The 25892-nt window shown below is 42.3% G+C and overlaps 1 protein-coding gene and 1 pseudogene across 4 annotated transcripts in view; both read left to right on the top strand.

The window, feature by feature from the left end:
* Positions 1-299: 299 nt before the first annotated feature.
* The window catches only part of trdmt1 (tRNA aspartic acid methyltransferase 1), a 63560-nt gene continuing 37967 nt past the window's right edge, over positions 300-25892 (top strand). The window contains exons 1-3 of one of the 4 annotated variants that reach the window (XM_048524316.1): positions 300-405; positions 639-882; positions 24523-24632. In XM_048524316.1, the coding sequence (XP_048380273.1) occupies positions 699-882; positions 24523-24632 (294 nt within the window). In that variant the 5' untranslated portion in view covers positions 300-405; positions 639-698. Of the gene's footprint in view, positions 406-588; positions 883-6095; positions 6203-17766; positions 17888-24522; positions 24633-25892 lie in introns of those variants that run through there. The other 3 variants (XM_059638689.1, XM_059638685.1, XM_048524333.2) reach the window with 3 other exon arrangements.
* LOC125447698 (phosphorylated adapter RNA export protein-like) lies at positions 5124-23409 on the top strand (annotated as a pseudogene).

Genomic DNA, 25892 nt, shown 5'->3' with positions numbered 1-25892 from the left:
CTGTGAAAATTTCCCAGTGGAAGACTATGGAAAGAAACTTTATACAATATGCAGTACTAAGATGAAAACGTGAAATAAATATTCCAAACCCCTGATGAAGACTTTCACATAAGAAATTGCTTTATCTGCTAGAACTCAATTTGCTGCTAAATGTTTTAACATTTAATTGAATCCAACATTTGGAAAATATGCTATCCACCAATTCTGTACTAGGGCAGCATGGCGGCTCAGCGGTTAGCGTTGCTGCCTCATAGCACCAGAGTCCTCGCCCTTAGGTGAGCGCTGTGTGTGTGTGTATAGTTTGCACCGTTTTCCTGTGTCTGTGTGGGTTTGCTCTGGTTTCCTCCCACAGTCCAAAGATGTGCAGGTTAGGTGGATCGGCCAAGGAAAATGCTCGGTGATGGGGTGAGAACTCAACGGGCCGAATGGGTTGCTCCTACACTATGGAGATCCTCTGCCTCGAATCTGTTTTTGCCGCATGGTGCCTGGGCCACCTTCCTTACCCCCGCCCAAAAAAACATCCCATCAAAACTAAATACGGCTCATATGTTTATACGCGATCAGTGAGTCTTTCGTTTTGTAAATGAAATCTCGGTTGTTACTAACACATTCATATATTTGTGTATATTTAACATTAGGCTGCAGAGATGTTACTTTCCCGGGACCGAAGTAGGCAAGCGCCGGGTGGACAGTGAGATATGGCCCACACGTGGCCCCAGCTGGTAGGACCTGTGCTCCTGGGTCACGCGCAGCGGCGGAAGAAAGAGGGCGCGGACCTCTATCTTGGAGACGGCGCGGTTGCTATGATGGAGCCGGCTCAGGCCCAGCTGAGGGTGTTGGAGCTGTACAGCGGAATCGGGGGTATGCACTATGCGTTGAAAGGTAAAGTAGCGAGAAAAGGGAAACCCTTTCAAGAACCATATTGCAAAAGAACTCCAAAAGTCTGAGGGGGATGTCAGGCAGCATCAGAGGAACAGGAGTGCCCACTTTCCAAGCCTGGACCCTTCGCGGGGTTGGGGGAGGGGAAGGTGGTGCGGGTGGAGGAGATCTCAAATAAATAGAGGAGGGGTGGGGCTGGGGAAGGTAAGTGATGATGAGTGATGAGAACTGCAGATGCTAGAAAATCCAAGACAACAAAGTGTGAAGCTGGATGAACACAGCAGGCCAAGCAGCATTTTAGGAGCCTGAAACGTCATGCTGTGTTCATCCAGCTTCACACTTAGTTAACTTATATAAGTGGTGATGAGTGCAGGTAGGTAGTGGTGGGGATTGGTCAGTGAGGTGGGAGGGGTGGATAACGGGAGAGAGGATAGGCAGGTTGTGTCAGGTGAAGGAGCTGGGATGAGATGGAGGTTTGGTCATGGGATGAGGCTTGTGGTGGGGTGATTTTAAAACTGGTGAATTCTGTGTTGAGGCCACTGCCTGTAGGTTCCCAAGGCAGTGTATGAGGTGTTCCTTCAATTTTTGTGTGGTGCCATTGTGGCATGGAACAGGCCCAAAATAGGTGGGAAGGGGAGTTGAAATAGCTGGCTACCAGAAGGTGGCATTGATTGGAGTATACAGAGCACAGATGCTCTACAAATTGATCACTGAGACTGCACTTGGTCTGTCTGATGTAGAGGAGACTACTCTGGGAGAAATGGATGTAATAGACCAGGTTAGAAGACATACAGGTGAATCCCTGTCAGATATGGGATGATATATTGAGGCCTCAGATGGAGACAAGAGGACAGATGTAGGGGCAGATGTGGCACTTTTTGCAGTTGCAGGGAAAGGTGCTGGATGTGTTGAGGTTGATCGGGAGTGCGGAGTGGACAAGGGAGTCGTGGAGAGCGCGGTCGGTACGGAAAGCAGATAGGGATGGTGCGGTCTGATTGCGGGTGGAGAAAGTGGCTGAGGACGATGCATTGGATTTGGCAGTTGATGGAGTGGAACCAGCTAACCTCAAAGTGGAGTTTTCTGTATTCTACAGTGTTGTTTACATGCCTTTGAGAAAAGTTACTAGATCTTTTGGGAGTGGGGTTAGTGGGGAAATCCCCATGGAAATACCAGGTATTTCCTCCACCACCAATGTTCAGAGCAGCAGTGTAAATAGACTACAAGATGCAGTGCAGATATCCACGAAGACTTCTTAGACAGCCCCTTCCTATTCCACAACTGCCTCCATCTCAAAAGGACTAGGGCAGCAGATATATAGGATCACCACCACCTGCAAATTCCCCTCTTAACACTCCACCATTCTGACTTGGAAATATATTTGTCAGCCCTTCAGTGCGGTTCAAGAAAGCAGCTCACCACCGCCTTCTCAAGGGAAGCTAGAAGTGGATCATAAATGCTGGCCCAGCTACATTCTATGGGCAAATGAAAAAGAAAATCATCTGTTGGGAACTTGGAAAGGCATAAGAAAAAGACATTAAGATGTTCACCCATAGTGGAAGCATCATTAGAAATGCAACTGGCCTATATTTGTAATTAACTAAAGGAATTGTCACAATACGAGAATGGGCATGACAAAGAGCAGTACATCACAAACAAGTCCTTTGTTCCGCCAAGCCTATGCCAGCACATGACCCCTTTCCAAACTAAAAACCTTGTCCCTCTATTCCACCTGTTTCCCTCTATTCCCTGCCTATTTATGTATCTCTGGGCCTCTTAAACATTGTGATCTTAACAGCTTCTACCACACCCTCTGGCAGCACATGCCAGGCATTTACCAGCCTCTGTATAAAAAATGCCCTTCATATCTTATATTCCCCATTTTTGCCAATATTTCCCTTTCTATCTTACACCTATAAGGTTTTTCTACTATGAGATAGTAGGAACTGCTGATGCTCGAATCTGAGACAACAAAGTGTGGAGCTGGAGGAACGCAGCAAGCCAGGCAGCATCAGAGGAGCAGGAAGGCTGATGTTTTGGGTCGGGACCCTTCTTCAGACCCCTCCCCTCCACCATTTCTGAAGAAGGGTCCCAACCTGAAATGTCAGCTTTCCTGCTCCTTTGATGCTGCCTGGCCTGCTGTGTTCCCCCAACTCCACAACAGGTTATTCTGCTATAATGTGTGTTTTATTGACTCATATTGGCTGTAATGCGATTGATGAATAGTGGATGCTGTTTGAATGACATGACCTTTCTACTGTACGATATGGTGATTTTCTATGGTGATGTCCCCATAATGCGATTTTCTGTAGAGCAAGGTCACATAAGAATGCAACTATCATTTTATAGGAGAAATATCCGTGATTAACATTTCTGCCCTGGGAAAAAGACTGATTATCCATTTTTTCTATGTCTCTCATAATTTTGTAAATTTCAATCAGGTCACTCCTCAACCTCCGATGTTCAAGTGAAATCAAAGCAAGTTTGTTCTAAAGTTCGGTGTTTCTTAATTGATTAGTTTTCATCATGGCATATCTATTGAATTTGAAATTTCACCAGCTCCTGTTGTGCCATTTCCTCAGCTATTAGTCTGGATCTCTGGCTTACTAGTCTAGTGATAATATCACTACCCCTCTCCTACACCTTTTCCACCCCACTCCCCTAAACGAAGAATGGTTTGGCATGATTGCCCTTGTAAGTCAATCAATCAGGAGACAGCAATATTGTGTGTGCCTCAAGTTGCGTGTAGATCAACAAGGTAAATATGACTTTTTCAGTGTTTTGGAGCAGCACCCATCCAGGCCAACAGAATACTAAACACACTCCTGACTTGTGCCTTGATGGTAACAGGGAATCAGGAATTTTGGGAATCAGAAATTCCATGATCCCTATTCTGTGATCTGCTTTTGCAGCTTCTTGTGTAAATGGCTAATTGTTTTAAGTTTTGGTTAGAGGTAACCTCAGTATGTTGATAGTGGAATTCAGTGATGGCATTACCATTGAAAGCCATGGCATGAGGGTTAAAATATCTCTTTTGTTGAAGATGATAATAGCTTGGCACTTGTGTGGCATGCATGTTACTTGTCACCTATCAGCCCAACCCTGAATGTTGTCCAGGTTCTGCTGCTTTTGGATACAAATGACTTTAGTATCTGAGGAGTTAGGTGCTGATTATTATGTAATCGTTAGCAAGCTTACCCACTTCTGAACTTCTAGTGGAGGGGATGTCATTGATGAAGCAGCTAAAAATGGTTGGGCCAAGGTTACTAGTGTGCCAAATGGGTTTTTAAGACAGTCTGATATACTATAAGTGCAAGCCCTTATTTTTCTTTCACGAGGTGAAAAGGCAGGCAAATTGGATTGAAGTAATGTTCAGAATTAATAATAAACAGGCATAACTGGTTTAAATAATAGAATGGTCTACTCATGTTTTTATGCTCCAGTTCAACATTATCATTGAAAGTAGGCTGCCAACCAGTTACTTATCTGTAATGAAGGAACATTTTCAGTTTCAGAGTCCAGATTGTTGATTGTCTTCTTTATATAGGGACAAACTCCAAAAGTCCTCAAATCACAATTTGTTAGTTCATAAAGTCCATAGAGGGTGAGACTGAAAATTTATAATGAGAATCAAGAATGACTGAGACTTTGAACAAGCATCTTGAATCTGTCTTTACAGCAAAAAGATGCAAAGAAAAATCTTGGATGGTTGTAAATGAAAGGGGAGAAGGGAGGTGGAACTCAACAATCGTGGCAGTTGGGAAGTAATGTTAACAATCATTCTGGAATGAGGGAAGGAACACGAGAGCAGGGAAGTACTGCTGACACTTATAAGGCTGTGCTTAGACTGTATTTGCAAATATTGTGAGCCGTTTTAGGCCCTGTATCTGATGCTGACCTTAGGTTCCAGGGCAAGTTTTACGAGAATGATTGCAGGGGTGAAGGGATTGTCACATGAGGAGCAGTTGATTCAATGGAGTTTAGAAAGATGAGAGAGTATCCAATTGAAACTTACATAATATTGAGAGGCCTTGATGAAGAGGACATGAAGTGTTTCCATGCGTAGGAAATACGAGAACTTAAGGGCATATAACCTCAGTGTGAAGAAACTTCTTTACAGAACTGAGGTGAGGCGAAATTTCTTCAGCCAGAAAGGGGTGAATCTGTTGAATTCATTGCTGCCGAAAGCTGTGGAGGCCAAGTCATTAAGTGCTTTTTGAACCGAGGTGGATGGGTTCTAGGTTAGTAAAGGGATCAATGGTTACTGGCAAAAGAATGGGGTTGAGAAGCAAATGGGGTTGCAGCGATGGCGGTGCCCCTGGACGACAGTGAGGTGTTGGACACCGAGTCGGACTCGGAGATGACCATGGGCGGAGAGCTGCAGAACCAGCAAGCTGCTATTCCCAACTTTCCAACTACCCCCTTTAATGCACAAAGTGATAAGCCAGCTCATCCATCTTCATTTGATTTGAGCAGTTGCTACCGAACCGCAACAACTGACAATTCAAGTGAAGAGAGTGATCTTGATTCTGATGATGAGGAAAGACTCTTGTGGCGAAGGAAATATCAGAAGTGTTCAAACAGTACAAACAATCTACCTTTAAAGCCTCCAGTCATGCCTTTTGATCCGGTTGTTGATGGCTTTATGGGGGCTGGAAATGCTGAAAAAGTCGCAAAATTAACAGTATTTGGGGATCAGTGTTACAGGAGCAAAATCAAGATGCTGTGGCAACAGAGCTGGGAATTTTGGGAATGGAGGGCAGCATTGACATGAACTCTCGACAGTCTGAGACTTATAGTTATGTAATGGCAAAGAAGATGATGGCAAAGCAGCGTCAGGAGGAGGAAGAGGAAATGAATAAGTTAGAAACAGAATTAGATGAGTAGGTACAGGATGGAAGTAAAATCAAAACCAGTCTAATCAAAGTAATCTCAAGTGAAAAAGGCCAGTTAAGGAGAGGCTAGGGGAAAAGCTTGAATTGAACTATAAGGGAAAATATAATATTAAAGAAGATGATAGTCCAACGAAAATTTCGGATAAAATAGCTTACAGGCTCCGAGAACGAAGAACTGATTTGATTCATAGGGTTGTTAAAATTATTGGAAGGAAGAAGGCAATAGAACTTCTGATTCAAACAGCTGAAGTGGAACAGAATGGTGGACTCATGATTGTTGTAATGCCTTTCTATTTTTTCTTTCTTTCTGTTTCTTTTAAATAGTGGAGCAGACTCAAAATGGCCTAATTCTGCACCTGTATCTTATGGTCTTATCACCAGAGAGAAAGTACGAGAAAAACCAGTGGGACTGAATGCTGACAAGTCTGATGGTGCCAAGACTTTTTTTTGCTATGATCTTAAAATAAAGTTTTTAAAATTTGTCTGTGGGCACTGGGCCAGAATAACATTTTTGATTATTTCCAGTTGACACGGAGAAGATGGTGGTGAGCTGTTTTTTTGAACTGCAAGAACACCCACGATGCTCTTAGGAATGCAATTCAATGTTATTGTCCCAGCAACAATGAAAAGTAGAAATATTGTTCTAAGTTAGCATAGTGTATGCTTTTGGCAGGAACTTGTGGTGGGGGCATTATTCTTCTAAATGGTAGAGACCATGAGTTCAGAAGGTGCTGACGTAGGAAACTTAGAGAGTTACTGCATTGTGTTTTGTAGATAGTGTACAATGCAATCACTGTGTGTTGGTAGTGCAAGTGATTGTGAAGGTGGTAGATTGAGTGCCAGTCAGGTGGGCTATTTTTTCATGGATGATGCCAATACTCCTGAGTGTTGTTGGAACAGTATCCATCCAGGAGAGTGGACAGTATTCCATCACACTTCTAATTTGTGACTGGTAGATAGTGTACAGGCACTAGGACAACATGAGTTATTCGCTACCGAATCTCAAGCCATGACAGGTAGGTGAGAGAAAGAACAGGTTAGGGAGGCGGGAATGAGCGGGGCTGGTTTTGGGATGCAGTTGGGGGAGGGGAGTGGAGATTTTGAAGCTTGTGAAATCCACATTGATGCCATTGGGCTGCAGGGTTCCTAAGCGGAATATGAGTTGCTGTTCCTGCAACCTTCAGGTGGCATCATTATGGCATTTCAGGAGGCCCAGGATGGACATGTCGTCTAAGGAATCTGAGGGGGAGTTGAAATGGTTCGTGACTGGGAGGTGCTGTTGTTTGTTGCAAACTAAGTGCAGATGTTCTGCAAAGTGGTCTCCAAGCCTCTGCTTGGTTTCCCCAATGTAGAAAAAGCCACACCGGGTACAGTGGATGCAATATACCACATTGGCAGATGTGCAGGTGAACATCTGCTAGATGCGGAAAGTCATCTTGCGGCCTGGGATGTGGGTGAGGGAGGAGGTGTGGGGGCAAGTGTAGCACTTTGAGCGGTTGCAGGAGAAATTGCCGAGTGTTGTGGGGTTGGATGGGAGTGTGGAGCGGACAAGGGAGTCAAGGAGAGAGTGGTCTTTCCGGAAGGCAGACAAGGGTCGGGATGGAAAAATGTCTTCAGTGGTGGGGTTGGATTGTAGATGGTGGAAGTGTCGGAGGATGATGCATTGTATCCGGAGGTTGGTAGGGTGGTATGTGAGGATGAGGGGGATTATCTTTTGGCAGTTATTGCGGGGATGGGGTGTGAGGGATGAGTTATGGGAAATGCGGGAGACACGGTCAAGGGCGTTCTTGACCACTGCGGGGGGGATGTTGCGGTCCTTGAAGAACGAGGACATTTGGAATGTACGGGAGTGGAATGCATCATCCTGGGAACAGATGCGGTGGAGGCGAAGGAATTGGGAATTGGGGATGGAATTTTTGCAGGAAGATGGGTGGGATGATGTTTATTCCAGGTAGCTGTGGGAGTTGGTGGGCTTGAAATGGATATCGGTTGCTGGGTGGTTGCCTGAGATGGAGACAGAGGGGCCCTGGAAGGTATTGGAGATGGTTCAGGTGAACTTGAGGTTGGGGTGGAAGGTGTTGGTGAAGTGGATGAACTGTTCGAACTCCTCTTGGGAGCATGAGGCGGCGCTGACTAAGTCATCAATGTAACGGAGGAAGAGGTAGGGTTTAGGGCCAGTGTAGGTTTGGAAGAGGGACTGTTCCACGTAACCTACAAATAGGCAGGCATAGCTTGGGCCCTTGCAGGTACCCATGGCCACCTCCTTTGTCTGTAGGAAGCAGGAAGAAACGGAAGAGAAGTTGTTGAGGGCTAGGCGGATGAGGGTGTTGGTGGAGGGGGACTAGTGAGGCCTGCGGGACAGGAAGAAGCTCTTCCTTTGTGGCTGGAGAGATAGTTGATGCATTGGTTCTAATCTCGCAAAACTCTCTGAATTGTAGAAAAGTTTGAGCAGATTGGAAAACTTCAGTTGAAGCTCATCTGTTCCAGAAAGGAGGGAGATGGAAATGAGGACATTATAAGCCAGTTAGCCTATTTGCCATAGGAAAATTCTCAAATTCATTGTTAAGGATGTTGTACCAGGATATTAATTGTAATATTGTACAATCAGGCTGAGTTAGCATGTTGGTGCATGGGAAATTGTTTGATTAATTAATATAGTTCTTTGAGAATGGAGCAAGGCTAGATGTAGTGTATTGTGGATTTGTAAAGCCATTTGTTGAGGTGCTGGATGAAAGGTTACTACAGAAGATAAAAAATCACGGTATTTGGGCCTATATATAAACTTGGACAGAGACATCGCTCACGTGAGGAAAGTACATAGTCTGGATAAATGGATCATTTGGCAATCTGTAACTTAGTGGAGTGCCACAGGGATCAGTGCTAGATCTCAACTATTAACAATTTATATTGGTGATTTGTCTGGAGGGACCAAGTGTATTGTAGCCAAGGAATACTCATAATACAGAGAGAGATGGACGATCAAGGTCCAAGAAATATACAATGACTTGAAAAGTTAATTGAATAGGCAAAATTTTGGTAAATGAAGTATAATGTCGGAAAAAGAGAGGTTGTCAACTTTGATAGTAACAATAAAAGAGCAGAATATTTAGGTGGGGAGAGACTGCTGCCTGTTGCAGTACTGAGAAATCTGGATGCACTTGTACTCGAGTCACAGAAGGTTAACATGCAGTTACAACAAGCAATTAGGAAAGTAAATACAATGTTGGCCTTTATCACGTTGGCATAGAGTATACATATAAGGATGCCTTGAAATATCTAAACATGCCATTGGTGAGTCCACACCTCGGGGACTTTGGACAGTTTTGGTCTTCTTACTTGAGGACTTGCATCAGAAGCAAATCTGAGAAGTTTACTAGGCTGTGAACTTTGAAGTGTACTATTGTAATGTTTGCAACACTACACTTTATTTACGCACATCAAGGTTCCATAAACAGTAGTGAGATATGCAGCCTGATAATCTGTTTTAGTGATGTTGGTTAAGACACTGGGAAAAACTCTATTTATATTGGGTAGTACTCTAAGATCTTTATGTCCATGGTGAAAGGACAAATCTAGTTTAGTACTTCAAAAAAGGTAGCATTTCCAAGTCCACAGCCATGAGTACTGCGCTGGATTGTCAATTTTAATTGTGGCCAAGTTTCTAGAGTGGGGCTGGAATCTATCCTCTTCTAATTTAAGTAAAGTGTTGAAACAGGATTAAACCTGGAAGGTCGCTATGCAGACTTAAATTTGGAATGATCTGTGTGCAGTTATAGCTCAGAGGAGGGCTAATATTCTTTCTATGTAGGAACATAGGACTTAAGAAGCAAGCGAAGGCTTGTTTTTTAAGCCTTCTCTGTCATTTGGTCAGATCCTGTTGTGATCTTGATCTTGTTGCGATCTCAATTCCACCTTTCAGTCTATCTTCCATTAACTTCTAGTCCTCAATCAAAAATCTACCTGACCCTGCCTTGCATAAATTGTGACCCACCCTCAATGCCACCTGGGAAAGAGAATTCCAAATTCTACTTGGCATCCTCTGAGAGACAGGAAATTCTCCTGATCTCCATCTTAAATGGGAGACTTCTTTCTGAAACCATGACCCCTAGTTCTTGATTCCTTACAAGAAGAAACACACTCCTGATGCCACAATAGAGTTTCCTCATGATTATACATGTTTCAATAAGATAATTTCTTATTCTTCTGAACTCCAATGAATGTAAGCCCAAATGTTCAACTTTTTTTCATAATATATGCCCTTCATTCCAGGAATTTGTGGAGAGAATGTTATCTGAATTACTCCTAATGCACTGTTATATTTTTTCAAATAACAAGACAAAACTATTTTCGGACTCCAAATGTGGTCTGACCAAGGCTCTGCACACCTGCAGCAAAACTTCCTTTCTATCGTTCTCTATTCCCCTTTTAATAAACAGCAACATTCCATTTATTTTCAAAATCACTTGCTGTATTTGCGAACTAATGTTTGCAGTTCATGTATCAGGACACCAGATCCCTTAGTACCAAAGTCCTGCATTCTCTCTCCATTTAAGTAGTGTATTATTCCCCTGACAAAGTGGACAAAACCACATTCTCCCACATTATAGTTCAACATATCTTTTTTTACTAGTTTCCATTGAGGCGATACTGATGAAGTGGCTTTTAGAAATTCAACTGCACCACATTTATAAGTTCCCTTTTATCCTTTTACTTCTTCAAAATTTCCAATACATTTATAAAATATGATTTTTCCTTCACAGACCCATGTTGTCTCTACTTAGTTATACTATGGCTGTCCATAACTACTTTAACAATGGATTGTAGCAAGTACCCTATTTGGTAAATATTTGACAAATTTTTGGTTAACTTACCTATAGTTTCCTACTATAAAAACAGAAAATGGTGGAGAAAAAAATCTGTTAGCATCGGTGGAGAGAAAAACCAAGTTAACATTTCAAGTCTGATTTGACTCTTCTTTGGAACACTAAAGTCATGTGTGCTCAGGAATGTTGAAGGTTTGGAAAATCTTGATTTATGGCTAAACATTAACTTTTCAAAGTTACCTTTTCACTGGCATTGGTTTCTGAGATGGAGAGGGACAAACAGACAGAAGAACTTACAGTATCTTTGCAGTTATCAATTGATATTGCTTTCTCTCTTTGTTGCTCAAAGTCTGCTGTTGATTTGTAGATTCTGGTGTCTGTTTTTTTCAAATTGGATAGTTGTCAGCAATCTTTCATTTCTCAATATGTGAATTTAACATGTAAGTGCAAGTAGAACAGGAGATGCAAATTTCTTGGCCTTTTGATGAAAATAGTTATTCCAACGCAGCCGTTCTATTATTTCTTGTGGGTTGTCTGGGCTTGTCAGGCAATGACCACATTTCATTTCAAGAAAATCTTGGTTATTGAAATCAAATGATGAAAGTTGAATATTGATTATCAGTTTCGGTATATTCAGTAAGAAATGTGTTATCATTATGATAGGGTTGTGCTTTCGGCCTTCCAAAAGCCAACAGGAGATATGTAAGTAGATCATGGAAAGATATAAAACAATATGTAGAATGTCCAATGAGGGAAAGGTGTGTAACAGACTTTGCATTGAGGAACAGGCCTGGCCTGTTGATCAAAGTTTCAACACAGGAGCATTTTGAGAACAGTGATCATAATCTCTTAAAATTTAAGATAGTTTATGGATAAGGATAAGACGGGTCCTCAGGTGAAAGTGCTAAATTGGAGGAAGGCTAATTATTAGACATGAGCATTAGGCATGAACTGGAGAAAGTCAATTGGGGGCAGCCAAATTCATATCTGACATGCATATCTTCCACTTATTTTCAAAATCACTTTTGAAAATCACAAAATGTCTTTTACAGGCCAGTTTTTGCAGAGTTCAAGACCAGCATGTTCCTATGTGGATGAAAGACAAGGTTCGCAAGATTTGGTAACCCTGGATGACAAGAGATATTGGAAGTTTAGGTAAAAAAGCAGGAGGGAGCCTATATAAGGTTTAGGAAACTGAAATCAGACAAGGCCTTTGAGGAATATAAAGGAAGCAGGAAAGAACTAAAACAAGGAATTTGGAGGGCAAAAATGGCTTTTGAAATATCCTTAACAAATAGGATCAATGAGAATCCCAAGGAATTTTTCATGTATATTTGGAGTCTGAGGATAATTAAAGAGGAGGTGCAGTCCAGGACAAAGGATGGAATTTATGCATGGATCTGGAAGAAGTGGGTGTGATCCTTAATGAGTACTTTGCATTGGTATTCACCAAGGGGAAGGTTATTCTATGGCACGTCGAAGTAAGGAAGGAGGTGGTGTTGGATGTGTTGAAAAACATTAAGGTAGATAACTCCCCAGGACCTGATGGGATCTTTTTCAGTATACTGACGGAGACAAAAGAGAAATTGCTGGGACATTGACAAAGGTCTTTGTACCCGCATTAGCCACAAGTGAGGTCCCAGCAGACTGGAGCATTGCCAATGCTGTTCCCTTGTTTAAGAAGGGCAAAAGGGATAATCCAGGAAATTATTGATGGTTGAGCCTTCCATTAGCAATAGAGAAATTATTGCAGAAAATTCTTAGGGATAAGATTGACTCACATTTGGAGAAGAATGGACTTGTTAGGGATAGTCAACATGGATAAGCAGGGAAATCTTGTTTCATAAGCTTGATTGAATTTTTTGAGAAAGTGACAGATGATTGAGGGTGGGCTATTGAATGTTGTCTACTTGGAGGTTTTTGAGTGGATTTGTAGCTCGGGTTGTGGATGTTGTGGTTGGTTCACTCGCCAAGCTAGTTTGTTTTTCCACAGACATTTCGTTACCCTGCTGGTAACATCATCAGTGCAGCCTCCAATGAAATGCTGTTGTACTTACCAACTGGTATCGAAATGCTGGTGTCCATTGAGTTGGATTACTTTACCATGGTTTTCCGTAAGGCCATAAGACATAGGAGCAGAAATTAGGCCATTCGGCCCACCGAGTCTGCTCTGCCATTCAACCATGGCTAGTAAGTTCCTCAACCCCATTCTCCTGCTTTCTCCCCATAACCCTTGATCCCCTTGATAAACAAGAACCTATCTATCTTAGTCTTAAATGTGCTCAATGACCTGGCCTCCACACCCTTCTGTGGCAGTGAATTCCTTAGACTCCCCACTCTCTGGCTGAAGTAGTTTCTCCTTACTTCCATTCTAAAAGGTCTTCCCTTTACTCTAAGGCTGTGCCCTTGGGTCCTAAACTCTCCTACCAATGGTAGCTTCCCAATATCTACTTTGTCCAGGCCGTTCAGCATTCTGAATGTTTCAGTTAGATCCCCCCTCATTTGTCGAGACTCCAATAAGTGTAGTCCCAGAGTCCTCAAACGTTCCTCATATGTTAAGGTTTCCAACCCTGCGACCATTCTTGTAAACCTCCTCTGAACCTGCCCCAGGAACAATTCATCCTTCCTGAGATGTGGGGCCCAAAACTGCACATAATACTCCAAATGTGGCCTGACCAGAGCCCTAGAAAGCTTCAGTAGTACATCCCTGCTTTTATTTTCAAGTCCTCTCAAAGTTAATGCCAAACATTGCATTTGCCTTCCTGACTACTGACTCAACCTGCACGTTTACCTTGAGAGAATCCTGAACTAGAACTCCTACGTGTCTTTGCTCTTCAGACTTCTGATTTTTCTCCCTGTTTAGAAAATAGTCCACGCTCTTATTCTTCTTACCAAAGTGCATGACCTGTCTGTTTCCCATGTTGTACTCCATCTGTCACTTCTTTGCCTACTTTCCTAACCTGTCCAAGTCCTTCTACAGCCTCGCCACCTCCTCAATACTACCTGTCCTTCCACCTATCTTTGTATCGTCTGCAAATTTAGCCAGAATGCCCACAGTTCCTTCATCTAGATCATTAATGTACGAAATGAAAAGTTGTGGTCCCAGCACTGACCCATGCGGAACACCACTTGTCACTGGCTGCCATCTTGAGAAAGATCCCTTTATCCCTACTCTCTGCTTTCTGCTAGACAGCCAATCTTCTATCCATGCTAGCACCTTGCCTCTAACACTGTGGGCCCTTATCTTACTCAGCATCCTCCTGTGCGGCGCCTTATCAAAGGCCTTTTTGAAGTCCAGGTAAATAATGTCCATTGGCTCTCCTTGGTCTACTCTGCTCGTTAGTTCCTCAAAGAATTCTAACAGATTTGTCAGGCATGACCTTCCCTTAACAAAACCATGCTGACTTTGCCCTATTTTACTGTACACTTGCAAATATTCAGCAATCTCATCCTTTACAATGGATTCCAAAATCTTACCCATGCCTGAGGTTAAGCTAATTGGCCTGAATTTTTAGATAATAAAATGTGAGGCTGGATGAACACAGCAGGCCAAGCAGCATCTCAGGAGCACAAAAGCTGACGTTTCGGGCCTAGATCCTTCATCAGAGAGGGGGATGGGGAGAGGGAACTGGAATAAATCGGGAGAGAGGGGGAGGCGGACCGAAGATTGAGAGTAAAGAAGATAGGTGGAGAGAGTGTAGGTGGGGAGGTAGGGAGGGGATAGGTCAGTCCAGGGAAGACGGACAGGTCAAGGAGGTGGGATGAGGTTAGTAGGTAGCTGGGGGTGCGGCTTGGGGTGGGAGGAAGGGATAGGTGAGAGGAAGAACCGGTTAGGGAGGCAGAGACAGGTTGGACTGGTTTTGGGATGCAGTGGGTGGGGGGGAAGAGCTGGGCTGGTTGTGTGGTGCAGTGGGGGGAGGGGACAAACTGGGCTGGTTTAGGGATGCAGTAGGGGAAGGGGAGATGTTGAAACTGGTGAAGTCCACATTGATACCATATGGCTGCAGGGTTCCCAGGCGGAATATGAGTTGCTGTTCCTGCAACCTTCGGGTGGCATCATTGTGGCACTGCAGGAGGCCCATGATGGACATGTCATCTAGAGAATGGGAGGGGGAGTGGAAATGGTTTGCGACTGGGAGGTGCAGTTGTTTGTTGCGAACTGGGCGGAGGTGTTCTGCAAAGCGGTCCCTAAGCCTCCGCTTGGTTTCCCCAATGTAGAGGAAGCCGCACCGGGTACAGTATACGCATCCACTGTACCCGGTGCGGCTTCCTCTACGTTGGGGAAACCAAGCGGAGGCTTGGGGACCGCTTTGCAGAACACCTCCGCTCAGTTCGCAACAAACAACTGCACCTCCCAGTCGCAAACCATTTCCACTCCCCCTCCCATTCTCTAGATGACATGTCCATCATGGGCCTCCTGCAGTGCCACAATGATGCCACCCGAAAGTTGCAGGAACAGCAACTCATATTCCGCCTGGGAACCCTGCAGCCATATGGTATCAATGTGGACTTCACCAGTTTCAAAATCTCCCCTTCCCCTACTGCATCCCTAAACCAGCCCAGTTAGTCCCCTCCCCCCACTGCACCACACAACCAGCCCAGCTCTCTCTCCTCCCCCCCCCCCCCCCCCCCACAGCATCCCAAAACCAGTCCAACCTGTCTCTGCCTCCCTAACCGGTTCTTCCTCTCACCCATCCCTTCCTCCCACCCCAAGCTGCACCCCCAGCTACCTACTAACCTCATCCCACCTCCTTGACCTGTCCGTCTTCCCTGGACTGACCTATCCCCTCCCTACCTCCCCACCTACACTCTCTCCACCTATCTTCTTTACTGTCCATCTTCGGTCCGCCTCCCCCTCTCTCCCTATTTATTCTAGTTCCCTCTCCCCATCCCCCTCTCTGATGAAGGGTCTAGGCCCGAAACGTCAGCTTTTGTGCTCCTGAGATGCTGCTTGGCCTGCTGTGTACATCCAGCCTCACATTTTATTATCTTGGAATTCTCCAGCATCTGCAGTTCCCATTATCTCTGGCCTGAATTTTTCCTTCTTTTGCCTTACTTTCTTTGCAGTGAATATGTGAAGTGTCAATCTCTATGTGTTTGTTGATGGCCTTCTTAATGCAGAACCAGGCCTCTAGGAATTCACGTGTTTGTCTCTGTTTGGCCTGTCCTAGGATCCTTGTGTTGTCCGAATCAAACTGGTGGTTTTCCTTATCCGTGTGGATGGAAATGAGTGAGTCTTGGTGGTGTCTTTTTGGTGCTGGTTGGTTTTTGTGTACTCTCGTGGCCGGTTTTCTTCCTGCCCATCCAGTGTAGTGTTTGTCGCAGTCTTTGCAAGGAATTTTGTATATAACGTTGGTTCTGTCCATCGAGGGTAATGGGTCTTTGGCTTGGGTTAGCAATTGGCATCGGGTTGATGGAGAATTGTGTGCTACTGTAATGCCCAGTGGTCGTAGGAATCTTGTAGTGAGTTTGGATATGTTCTTGATGTATGGTAGCATGATGAATGTGTTCGGGCGTATAGTATCTTCCTGTTGCTGTTCATGTAACAGGCATCGGCTGATCCAATTGGTTCGGTATACATTGTCCTTGAATAATTTCAGGAGATACTCTTCTTCTTTTTGGTGTAGTTCCAGGTTGTTGCTGTGTGTTGTTGCTCATTTAACTAGTGTTTTCATGCAACTTCATTTGTGGGTATTCGGGTGGTTGCTGTTGAAATTCAGTATGTGGTCAGTATGTGTGTCTTCCCTGTGGACTTTCATCAGGAATTCCCATTTGGTCCTGACTTCTACCATGATGTCCAGGAATGAGAGCTGTTCATTTTTTTTCTTCTTCCCTGGTAAATTTGATCCGGGTGAGAGTGTTTTTATTATTTGGTGTGTCTCCTCTACTTTAGTCCATTTAATGATGACGAAGGTGTCATCCACATATTGGATCCATAGTTTTGGCAGGATTTGCAGAAGGGCCATGCTTTCGAGTCTCTGCATCACCACTTCTGCTGTTAGTCTGGGGGTGGCATGGCGGCTCCGTGGTTAGTGCTGCTGCCTCACAGCGTCAGGGACCCGGGTTCAATTCTGCTCTCGGGCAACTGTGTGTGTAGAGTTTGCATACTCTCCCCGTGTCTGCGTGGGTTTCCTCCAGGTTCTCCAGTTTCCTCCCTCAGTCCAAAGATGTGCAGGTTAGGTGGATTGGCCATGCTAAATTGTTCATAGTGCCCAGCGACGTTTAGTTTAGATGGGTTAGACATGGGAAAATGCAAGGGTAGGGGAATGGGTCTGGGTGGGATGCTCTTCTGAGGGGCAGTGTGGACTTGTTGGGCCAAATGGCCTGTTTCCACACTGTAGGGATTCTATGATTCTATGATAGGTGACCCCCATGGAGGTCCTGTTGACCTGTTCATAGTTTTGGCTGTTAAAGATAAAGTGGTTCATGAGGCAGAGGTCCAGTAATTTGAGGATGTTGTCTGTTGAGATACTGTCACCAATTTACTAATCATATAAAACTTGCCCTAATTAATTTATATTGCCTCTCTAGGTTTTTATTCATACTTTCCCTGGTCCATCAGATTTATTCAGGACACCATTAACCCAAAGTAGTTCCAACAATGGGATGTACCTAATTGTTCTTTATTGAAGCAAGCTACACTTGAATATTGAAAAAATGATAATACGTGACAAGCTTACACATATACCACTTAGAATCCCAAATGACCCAGCGGCAGTAAAGGAACGATGATATACTTTCAAGTCAGAATGTTGGGTGCCTTACCTGCAAATGGGCAATTTGCAGGTAGTGGTGTTTCAATGTATCTAATGCCCTTGTCCTTCAAGATCGAAGTGTTTGTGGGTTTAATATGTGTATGTCTAAGGAGCTTTGAAATTTCTGCAGTCCATCTTTGTAGATAGTACAAAAAACAGAAGTTGCTGGAAAAACTCAGCAGGCCTGGCAGCATCTGTGAAGAAAAAAATCAAACTTAACATTTCGGGATTGGTGACTCTTTCTCAGAACCAGGTCCAAAATGTTAACTCTGATTTTTTGAGCTTTTCCGGCAATTTCTGTTATTGTTCCTGATTTAATACCATTCACAGTTCTTTCCATTTTATTGTAGATAGTACACACTGCTGTTACTGAGTTTGAGTGAATGTTTGTGGATATGATACCAGTCAAGTGGGCAGCTTTGTCCCAAATGATGTCAAATTTCTTGAGTGTTGTTGGAGTAGCATCATCCGTGCAAATTGAGAATATTCCATCTCAGTCTTGGCTTGTCCTTTGCAAATGATTGACCAGCTTTCGCAGGTCAGTAGATGACTTATTCTTGCATGATTCTTAGACTTTGACCTGCTCTTGTAGCCACTCTATTTATATGGCTAGTCCAGTCCAGTTTTCTTTCTGTTCCAGAATGATGATAGTAGGGGATTTAGGGTTACAACCTGCACCCCTAGTTAGTTTTCATCTTTGAAAACTGTTTGATAAGATGCTACTTTTTTCTGAGTAGAAATTGGCATTGCTAGCCATATGCTGCTGACATAATTCAATTTTTAAAATATTCTATTAGTTTACATATATACAATATATAGTTAATATACAAACTCACTCATTTTGATTACTGTATATATTTGTTTTCTGTTATTGAATTGCACATCTAAATCATTCAGTTTTCACCAGTCAACTGATATTAATTAAATTGTCTAATTTTCATTGGTCAACTGATAGTGAGTAATTCAGAGTAAACTGCATGAGTTTTAAGCCTGAATGTCTAAAGCAGTGAATCATACTCACTATATCAGACCACAGAAATTTCCTGTTGACTTGAAAGGGCTTATGTTTGTATGTAATGCAATAGTAAAATTTAATGATTAGTGTGAAATCAAGTGGCGCACTTTTATTCAGATTATAACGGTATTATTGAATATTATTATAATTTGAATATTTAATAATGGCCCTATTTTGAAAATCCTGCATCAGTGGTAGAATTTGGAAAGATTATTATAGTTCACTGATGCCGTTAAAAACTTACTCCATTGATTGTTAAAGATATGTTTACGCATACATGTTATGCACACATTTTGGTTGCTCAGTCTAAGTCAAAGTAAAAATTTTTTTAATGCAGACATTTCTTCATTCATGGAGCAAATTGAAAACATTTGCTATTAATTGTGGATGGATAAACATTAATCATATCCTCAGACATCTCAGAAAAAGAGTAAGGGTCTGTTTTTACATTAATCACTAGGTTTGATGTCTGTAGTGCCATCTTTGTCAACACAAGCTCCATCAAAAACTTGTGTTGCTCTAAGCCTGTCACCTACATTCTATGTTGTACTAGACCCCATTCACCTACACTCACTTGCAACAGCTTACTGTGTATCTGCTTGTCTGTCCTTTACTTCCATTGTTTCACTACCACTTCCTTCTACCCTAAAATAGTCAGTCACTGAAACCTACTTTAGAATCCCTACAGTTTGGAAGCAGGCCGTTCAGCCCATCAAGTCCACATTGACCTTTTGAAGATCATTCCACCCAGACCCTATCCCTTTCCCACCCTAGACACAATGGGCAGTCTAGCATAACCAATCCACCTAACCTGCAGGTCTTTGGACTGTGGAAGGAAACCAGAGTACCCAGAGGAAACCTACGCAGACATAGGGAGAATGTACAAACTTCACACAGACCTGAGGCTAGAATCAAACCCGGGTCCTTGGTGCTGTGAAGCAGTAGTGCTAACCACCGAGCCACCATGCCACCCTACTTTCTTGCCACATATCTTCCTATCATAACAATCTTCCTTAAAATCTCTTTGGCCAACCTTGGTTCTTTCTTGCCAATGTGTTCTTAAAGTCAGTTCTGAGGAACGGTCAACGGACGCGAAACGTTAATTCTGGTTTTTCCTTCACAGATGCTGCCAGACCTGCTGAGCTTTTCCAGCAAATCTGTTTCTGTTCTTAAAGTCAGTTCTTTTTTTACCAGTTGTGTGGTATGACTCTTTGCTGTGATAAAATGACAATGCGCACACATGAATGTTGTGATAAACACTGTAAATTAAACTTTCAACTTAAATGGTCATACAGTCTTTGAAATTATTTGGTTGTAATGACCACATTTACTTTCTAGACTCGGGACTTTAAAATGGGAAAGATACTGCTTTAAGTCAAGATGCTGTAAGAAAAAGATGTGGTAGTTCATGAAATCAAAAGGTCATCAGGAGTCACTGAGTGTTGAATCTACAGTATGTTCTTATACAAGCAGTGGGGGAGGAGGCTGGACACCTCTTGTATGTTTATGGGAATTTCTTAAAATGGGTAGATAAAAGAATTGTAGAATTATATGTTAGCAAATTTGTGTTTCTTTTTTTGCCATCAGTTAAAAATAATCTATTTTCAATAAACAGCTGTTTTCTTGTTATACAGAAACCTCTTGAGTGTTTTCTTGTAACATGAGTTTCTCTGTCAGGTCCATCTTTTCACATTTGTGACAACTCTGGGAATAGTGGACTTGATTTCAGTGCACTTTACTAGCAAGTCTTGACAGGATTGACGAATAATGTGTAAAGTTTCCGGACAAATGTGCCTCAAACCTCATCGAGGAAATAAATTCAGCCCATTGTGTCCACAAATCCTTTTTGAAAATTCTAAATCCAGCATTGCTTAAACTAGACTTTCCCGTATTTTTAATTGTTTTCCCTACAACATAGGCAAATTTGAAAGTAACAGAAAACTTGCACTCTCTCTCTTTCGTGCACGCTGGATTCACCAAAGAGCTTTATTGTCACCATATGGATTGTATCCACTTGCTACGAGTGGAGAAACAGAATAGCCACATTGCATATAGTAAAGGTCTGTTCACAAGAATGGAATAAATAACTAGTTAGTTTGTGATTGGTATTGATTTGAAGGAAGACTGTCATTAAAAGTCCGATCTGGAGGTGCTGGTGTTGGACTGGCGTGGACAAAGGCAGAATTCACACGACACCAGGTTCTAGTCCAGCAGGTTTATTTGAAATCACATGCTGCTCCTAGTCAGGTAAAGTGATGAAGGAACAGTGTTCCAAAAGCTTGTGATTTCAAATAAATCCATTGGTCTATAACCTGGTGTTGTTATTTTTAAAATTTATTTTGCGGAATGTGGGCGTCACTGGCTCGCCAGCATTTCTTGCCCATCCCTAGTTGCCCTTAAGGTTGAGGTGAGCTGCCTTTTTGAACCGCTGCCGTCCTCCTGCTGTGGGTTGACCCATAATGCTATTAGAGAGGGAATTCCAGGATTGTGACCCAGTGACAGTGAAGGAATGGTGATATATTTCCAAATCAGGATGGTGAGTGACTTGGAGAGGATCTTGGAGGTGTGGTGTTCCCATATATCTGTTGCCCTTGTCCTTCTTGATGGAAGTGGTCTTGGGTTTGGAAGATGCTGTCTGAGGATCTTCAGTGAATTTCTGCAGTGCATCTTGTAGATAGTACACACTGCTTTCACTGACCAAATCTACAATCAATCTATCTCTATCCCACTGCATCCTTTAACTATCCTCCTTACTATATGCAACGCCACTAGTTTTGGCATCATCCACAAACTTACCAATCGGACCACCTACATTGTCCTCCAGATCATCTATGTATATACAAACAAAAACTGACATAGTGCTGATCCCTGTGGAACACTACTGCTTACTGATTTCCATTCTGAAAATCACCCTTCCATCACTGTTGTTTTCAATGACCAGGCTAGTTCGGTATCCATCAAGGTAGCACACCCCAGATTCCACAAGACTCTACCTTTTGTAACAGCCTACCGTGAGGGACCTCATCATATGCTTTACAAAAGTCCCCTTTGACAACATCCATTGCCCTTCCCTCATCAAACATTCTTGTCACCTCCTCAAAAAACTCAGTCAAATTGGTGAGACATTACCTTCCCTGCACAAACCCATGCTGTCTGTCACTAACCAGTCCATTCCCTTCTAAATGTGAATAAATCCTGTCTCTCAGTACCTTCTCCAAAAGCTTCTCCCACACTGATACCAAGCTCACCAGACTGTTATTACCTGAATTATCTCTGTTTCCCTTCTTAAATAAAAGAGCAGCAATTAACCATTTATTCCCCTTGAGCCTACTGTATTATATGAAAAGTTCATGACTAATTTGCTGGTGGCCTATTTCCTTTTTTCTGTCTCCAATATGCTTTGGCTCCCTACTTGACCAAAGATATACCTAACTCAGCCTTGAAAGTATTCAGTGACACAGTTTCCTTTGCTGTCTGGAAAAGGAAAGTAGCAACACTGAGCAAAAAGGGATTGATTAAGAAAGGTAAAATAGAGTGCAAATGTAAGCTACGGGGAACATAAAATAGCTGCTTATAAAAGTTTCTACAGGTACGTGAAGAGAACGAGAAAGAGATTGCTGAAGACAAATGTCACAGACAGGGCAATTAATAGTATGGAACAAAGAAATGGCTGACCAACTAAATGCATACTTTGTTTCTGTGTTCACAAAGGAGGACACAGATAACATACCAGAAAGCTAGCTGGGAGGGCGATCTGAGGAAAATACATAGATACTTCTGGGCAATTTAGACAAGCTGAATGAATTGCCAAAATGTGTGACATACACAATGTAAAATGGATAAATAAATATGAAGTAATCCATTTTGATAGCAAAAACAGGAAGGCAGATGTTGATCTGAATGCCTCTCTCAATTTATAGCCAATGTGCAATGAGACCCAGGTGACCTCATACACCAGTCACTGAAGTAACTATGTAGGTGCAGCAAGCAGTGAAGAAGGCAAATGATATGTTGGCCTTCATAACTAGAGGATTAAAGTATAGGAGCAGGGATGTATTACTGCAATTATATGGGGTTTTAGTGAGAGCCTGGAATATTTTGTGCAGTTTTGCCCCTTTTATCTGAGGAAGGATGTTCTTGCCATGGAGGAAGTGCATCAAAGATTCATCAGACTGATTCCTGGGATGGTGGGACTGCCACATCTGGAAAGGTTGATTTGGTTAGGATTGTATTCAGTGGCGTTCAGAGCAATGGGGAAAGGCAGTCTCATATTTCACATAGGAAGTTTTTTCTTACTCACGGTGTTGCAAGGGCCAACCAATACAGGCATTTTCAATATATTGATTTTTTTAAAATGGGAAGTAATACCACATGAAACTCCTGTTCACTATCAATTTCAGTAATCTCAATGCCCACATTGGCTTCCATTCCCAGTCAATGGACATAGCATTAAGACATTTTTCATCTTAATTGTTTTGATTGTTTTTTTTTCTCTAATAATTCAATGTGATGGCAACTGCACACTCCTGAAATTTTTACCCAGGCTCTGAAATAGACCTGTTCCTTTTCCAGCAAAGCCGACTTGCTCCACTGCACATTATGTCTAATTCTAACAGAACTAGACAGGGTAGACGCAGGAAGGATATTCACATGGGAGTCCAGAGCCAGGGATTACAGTCTAAAGATATGGGTAAACCATTTTAGTATTGAGACTTTTAGAAATTTCGACACCCAGAGAATGGTGAACCTGTGGAATTAACAACTTAGATAGCAATGAAGTCTGAAACACTGTATAATTTTAAGGAGGAGTTGGATGTAGCATTTGAGGCTAATGTGTTTGAGTTGGATGATCAGCCATGATCATAGTGATTGGCAGTGCAGGCTCAAGGGCCAAATAGCCTACTGCTACTCCTATTTTCTATGTTTCTAAGTTTCTGTATTTCATCTACAAGATGGCATTGCAGAAAATCACCAAAAATCCTGAGACACACCTTCCAAATCCAAATTTCTATCTAGAACAAGAGCAGCAATACATGGGAACATGACCACCTGCAAGTTCCCTTCCATTCCACTCACTGTCCTACCTTGGAAATATACCAATGTCCCTTCATCGTTAGGTCAAAATCCTGTAACTACTTCTCTAACGGCATTTTACGTCTCCCGACACAGCATATTGACTCCAGTGATTCAAGAAGTCAGCTCGTCATCACCTTGTCATGGGCTATTAGGGATGGGCAATTTGTTGATAATTTTCCTTTTAGCTGGGAGGTTTTAGATTTGGAGGTGGATTCCATAGGAGGTTTCAATAGGGAGCTGGGTATAAATTTGAAAGTGATGAAGTTAGAACGCTTCGAAGGTAGGGCTGTTTTGGGAACTGGTGCAACACAGTGTTCGAATAGCCCCCTTCTATACTGTAAAATTCTATGATGATAAGTCATTCCATATGAAGCTCAAGGTCACTTGCGATTACAGTAACCTCAATGCTCACATTGATTAGGAATAGAAGCCAATGGATATAGCATCTAGACCTTTTTCTTCATCTAAATTGTTTTGATTACATGATATTAAAAAACATTACTTCAATCAGATGACATTTGCATACTCTGAAATTGTTACCCAAGCTGTGAAATAGACTTGTTCCTTTCCAGCAAAGCTGCCTTGCTTCACTGCACATAACGTCTCCAATATTAGGAAATTCTGAAAGTTACACTCCTAACCATAACCGGGAACTGGCCTGTAAATGCATACTGGGAGTTTATTATCACAGACCATTCAACAGCCTTGTGAAAGAAAAGCTGAAATTAATAAACTGTTAAAGAAATGTTCTGGAATATTGCCAAGCGATCTCCCCATATAATATGTTTTTTTAAAAAATTCATTTACAGAATGTGGGCATCGCTGGCTAGGCCATCATTTGTTGCCCATTCCTAATTCCCAAAAGGGCAGTTAAGAGTCAAGCACATTGCTGTGGGCCTGAAGTCACATGCAGTCCAGACTGATTAAATAAATTATCATTTAATAATGTTGAGAAACTAGGAATGAAAATGTTATTCAGTTCAGTAATCCTGCGAGAATTGGTATTTTGCTATTGGATAAGCAACTGTTTATTCTAAGCTGAGCAGAATTTCAGTACAACTCATGAAACCTCTTTGTTACAGAAAGTTACACAAATGCAAAAGTTGTTGCTGCGATTGACATCAATACTATTGCCAATGAAGTTTACAAGCACAACTTTCCTAACACCTATCTCTATCCCAAGACAATTGAAGTAAGTTGTGACCATATAGTTTATTAATTCTTATGCATTTGTCTTTATGTATGTCATTTATGGAAATTAACAGACATTTTATAAGTTTCTGCCATTTTCTAAGCGTTTTAATTTGACCCCCTGTTATTAATAATTAAGAGCACTTCGAATTTTTTGTTGACCATAGCTTTCTATAACCCCTCAATCCAGTACGCTCAATAACATTAGTAAAGCTGAAACACTTCCTTTACATTGAATCTTTATTTTGCATTCATATTTTCACAATGAATAAATTGTGTTTTGAAGAGTATTTAGTATATGTGGGCAAATCTGGGAGCCAACCGCACTTAGCGAGAGTGACGAGTTCTCTGATTTTGGTGGTGGCAGTGGAGCCATAGAATCCCTACAGAGCAAATAGAGGCCACTTGGCCCATCAAGTCTGTAGCAACCCTCAGAAGAGCATTTCCCTCTCCACACACGCATGTGCACATGCACACACACTCGTCATGGCCCAGGTTGGCCACAGCCAGACCATCTAGCCTGCCAGATCGGCCGAGCGTTCCCACTCACACCTGTTTTTCGTGAATCCTCCTAAACTGCACATCTTTGGATTGTCGGCCGGCACTATTTTTTGTTTGTAGACTGTGTTTCTTTTGAGCAGGAATCATAGGAATCAGGAGCAGGAATAGGCCACTCCGCCCTCAAGCCCCCTTCACCATTCAGTGAGAATAAGGTTAATCTGATTACTTAACATTTTTGTTGCCCTGATGACCTTTCTCTTTGCCTATCAAGAATCTGCCTGTCTCTGCCTTAAAACTATTTAAAGACTTAGCTTTGGCCACCTTTTGAAGAACAGAGTTCCAAAGATCCACAATGCTCTTGTGAGAAAAATGTCTCCTCATCTGTTTGGATGACCCCCTTTTACGCAGTACTCCCTGGCTCTAGATTTTTCCCACAAGAAGAAATCTCGTTTTCATATCCTCACTGTCAAGATCCCTCAGAATTTCTTATTTCAATCAAATTGCCTATTATTTTTCTAAACTCCAGTTTATATGACCTTAGCCTTAAAACAATCTTTCCTATGATTGCAGGTATTATTCTAATAAACCTGCTGTTAACTATTCAAATACATTTAAATTCTTCTTTAAAGAATTGCACTATACACAGTACTCCTGATGTGGTGTCATCAATGTCCTGAATAACTGAAGCATAATTTCCCTTCTTCTGTATTCAGTATCCCTTGCAATAATCAATTCTGTTCTCCTGATTTTCCTAATTACT

Source organism: Stegostoma tigrinum, chromosome 2 (assembly GCF_030684315.1).
Source record: "Stegostoma tigrinum isolate sSteTig4 chromosome 2, sSteTig4.hap1, whole genome shotgun sequence".
NCBI lineage: Eukaryota > Metazoa > Chordata > Chondrichthyes > Orectolobiformes > Stegostomatidae > Stegostoma > Stegostoma tigrinum.
This window is presented reverse-complemented; position numbering and strand designations above follow the sequence as displayed.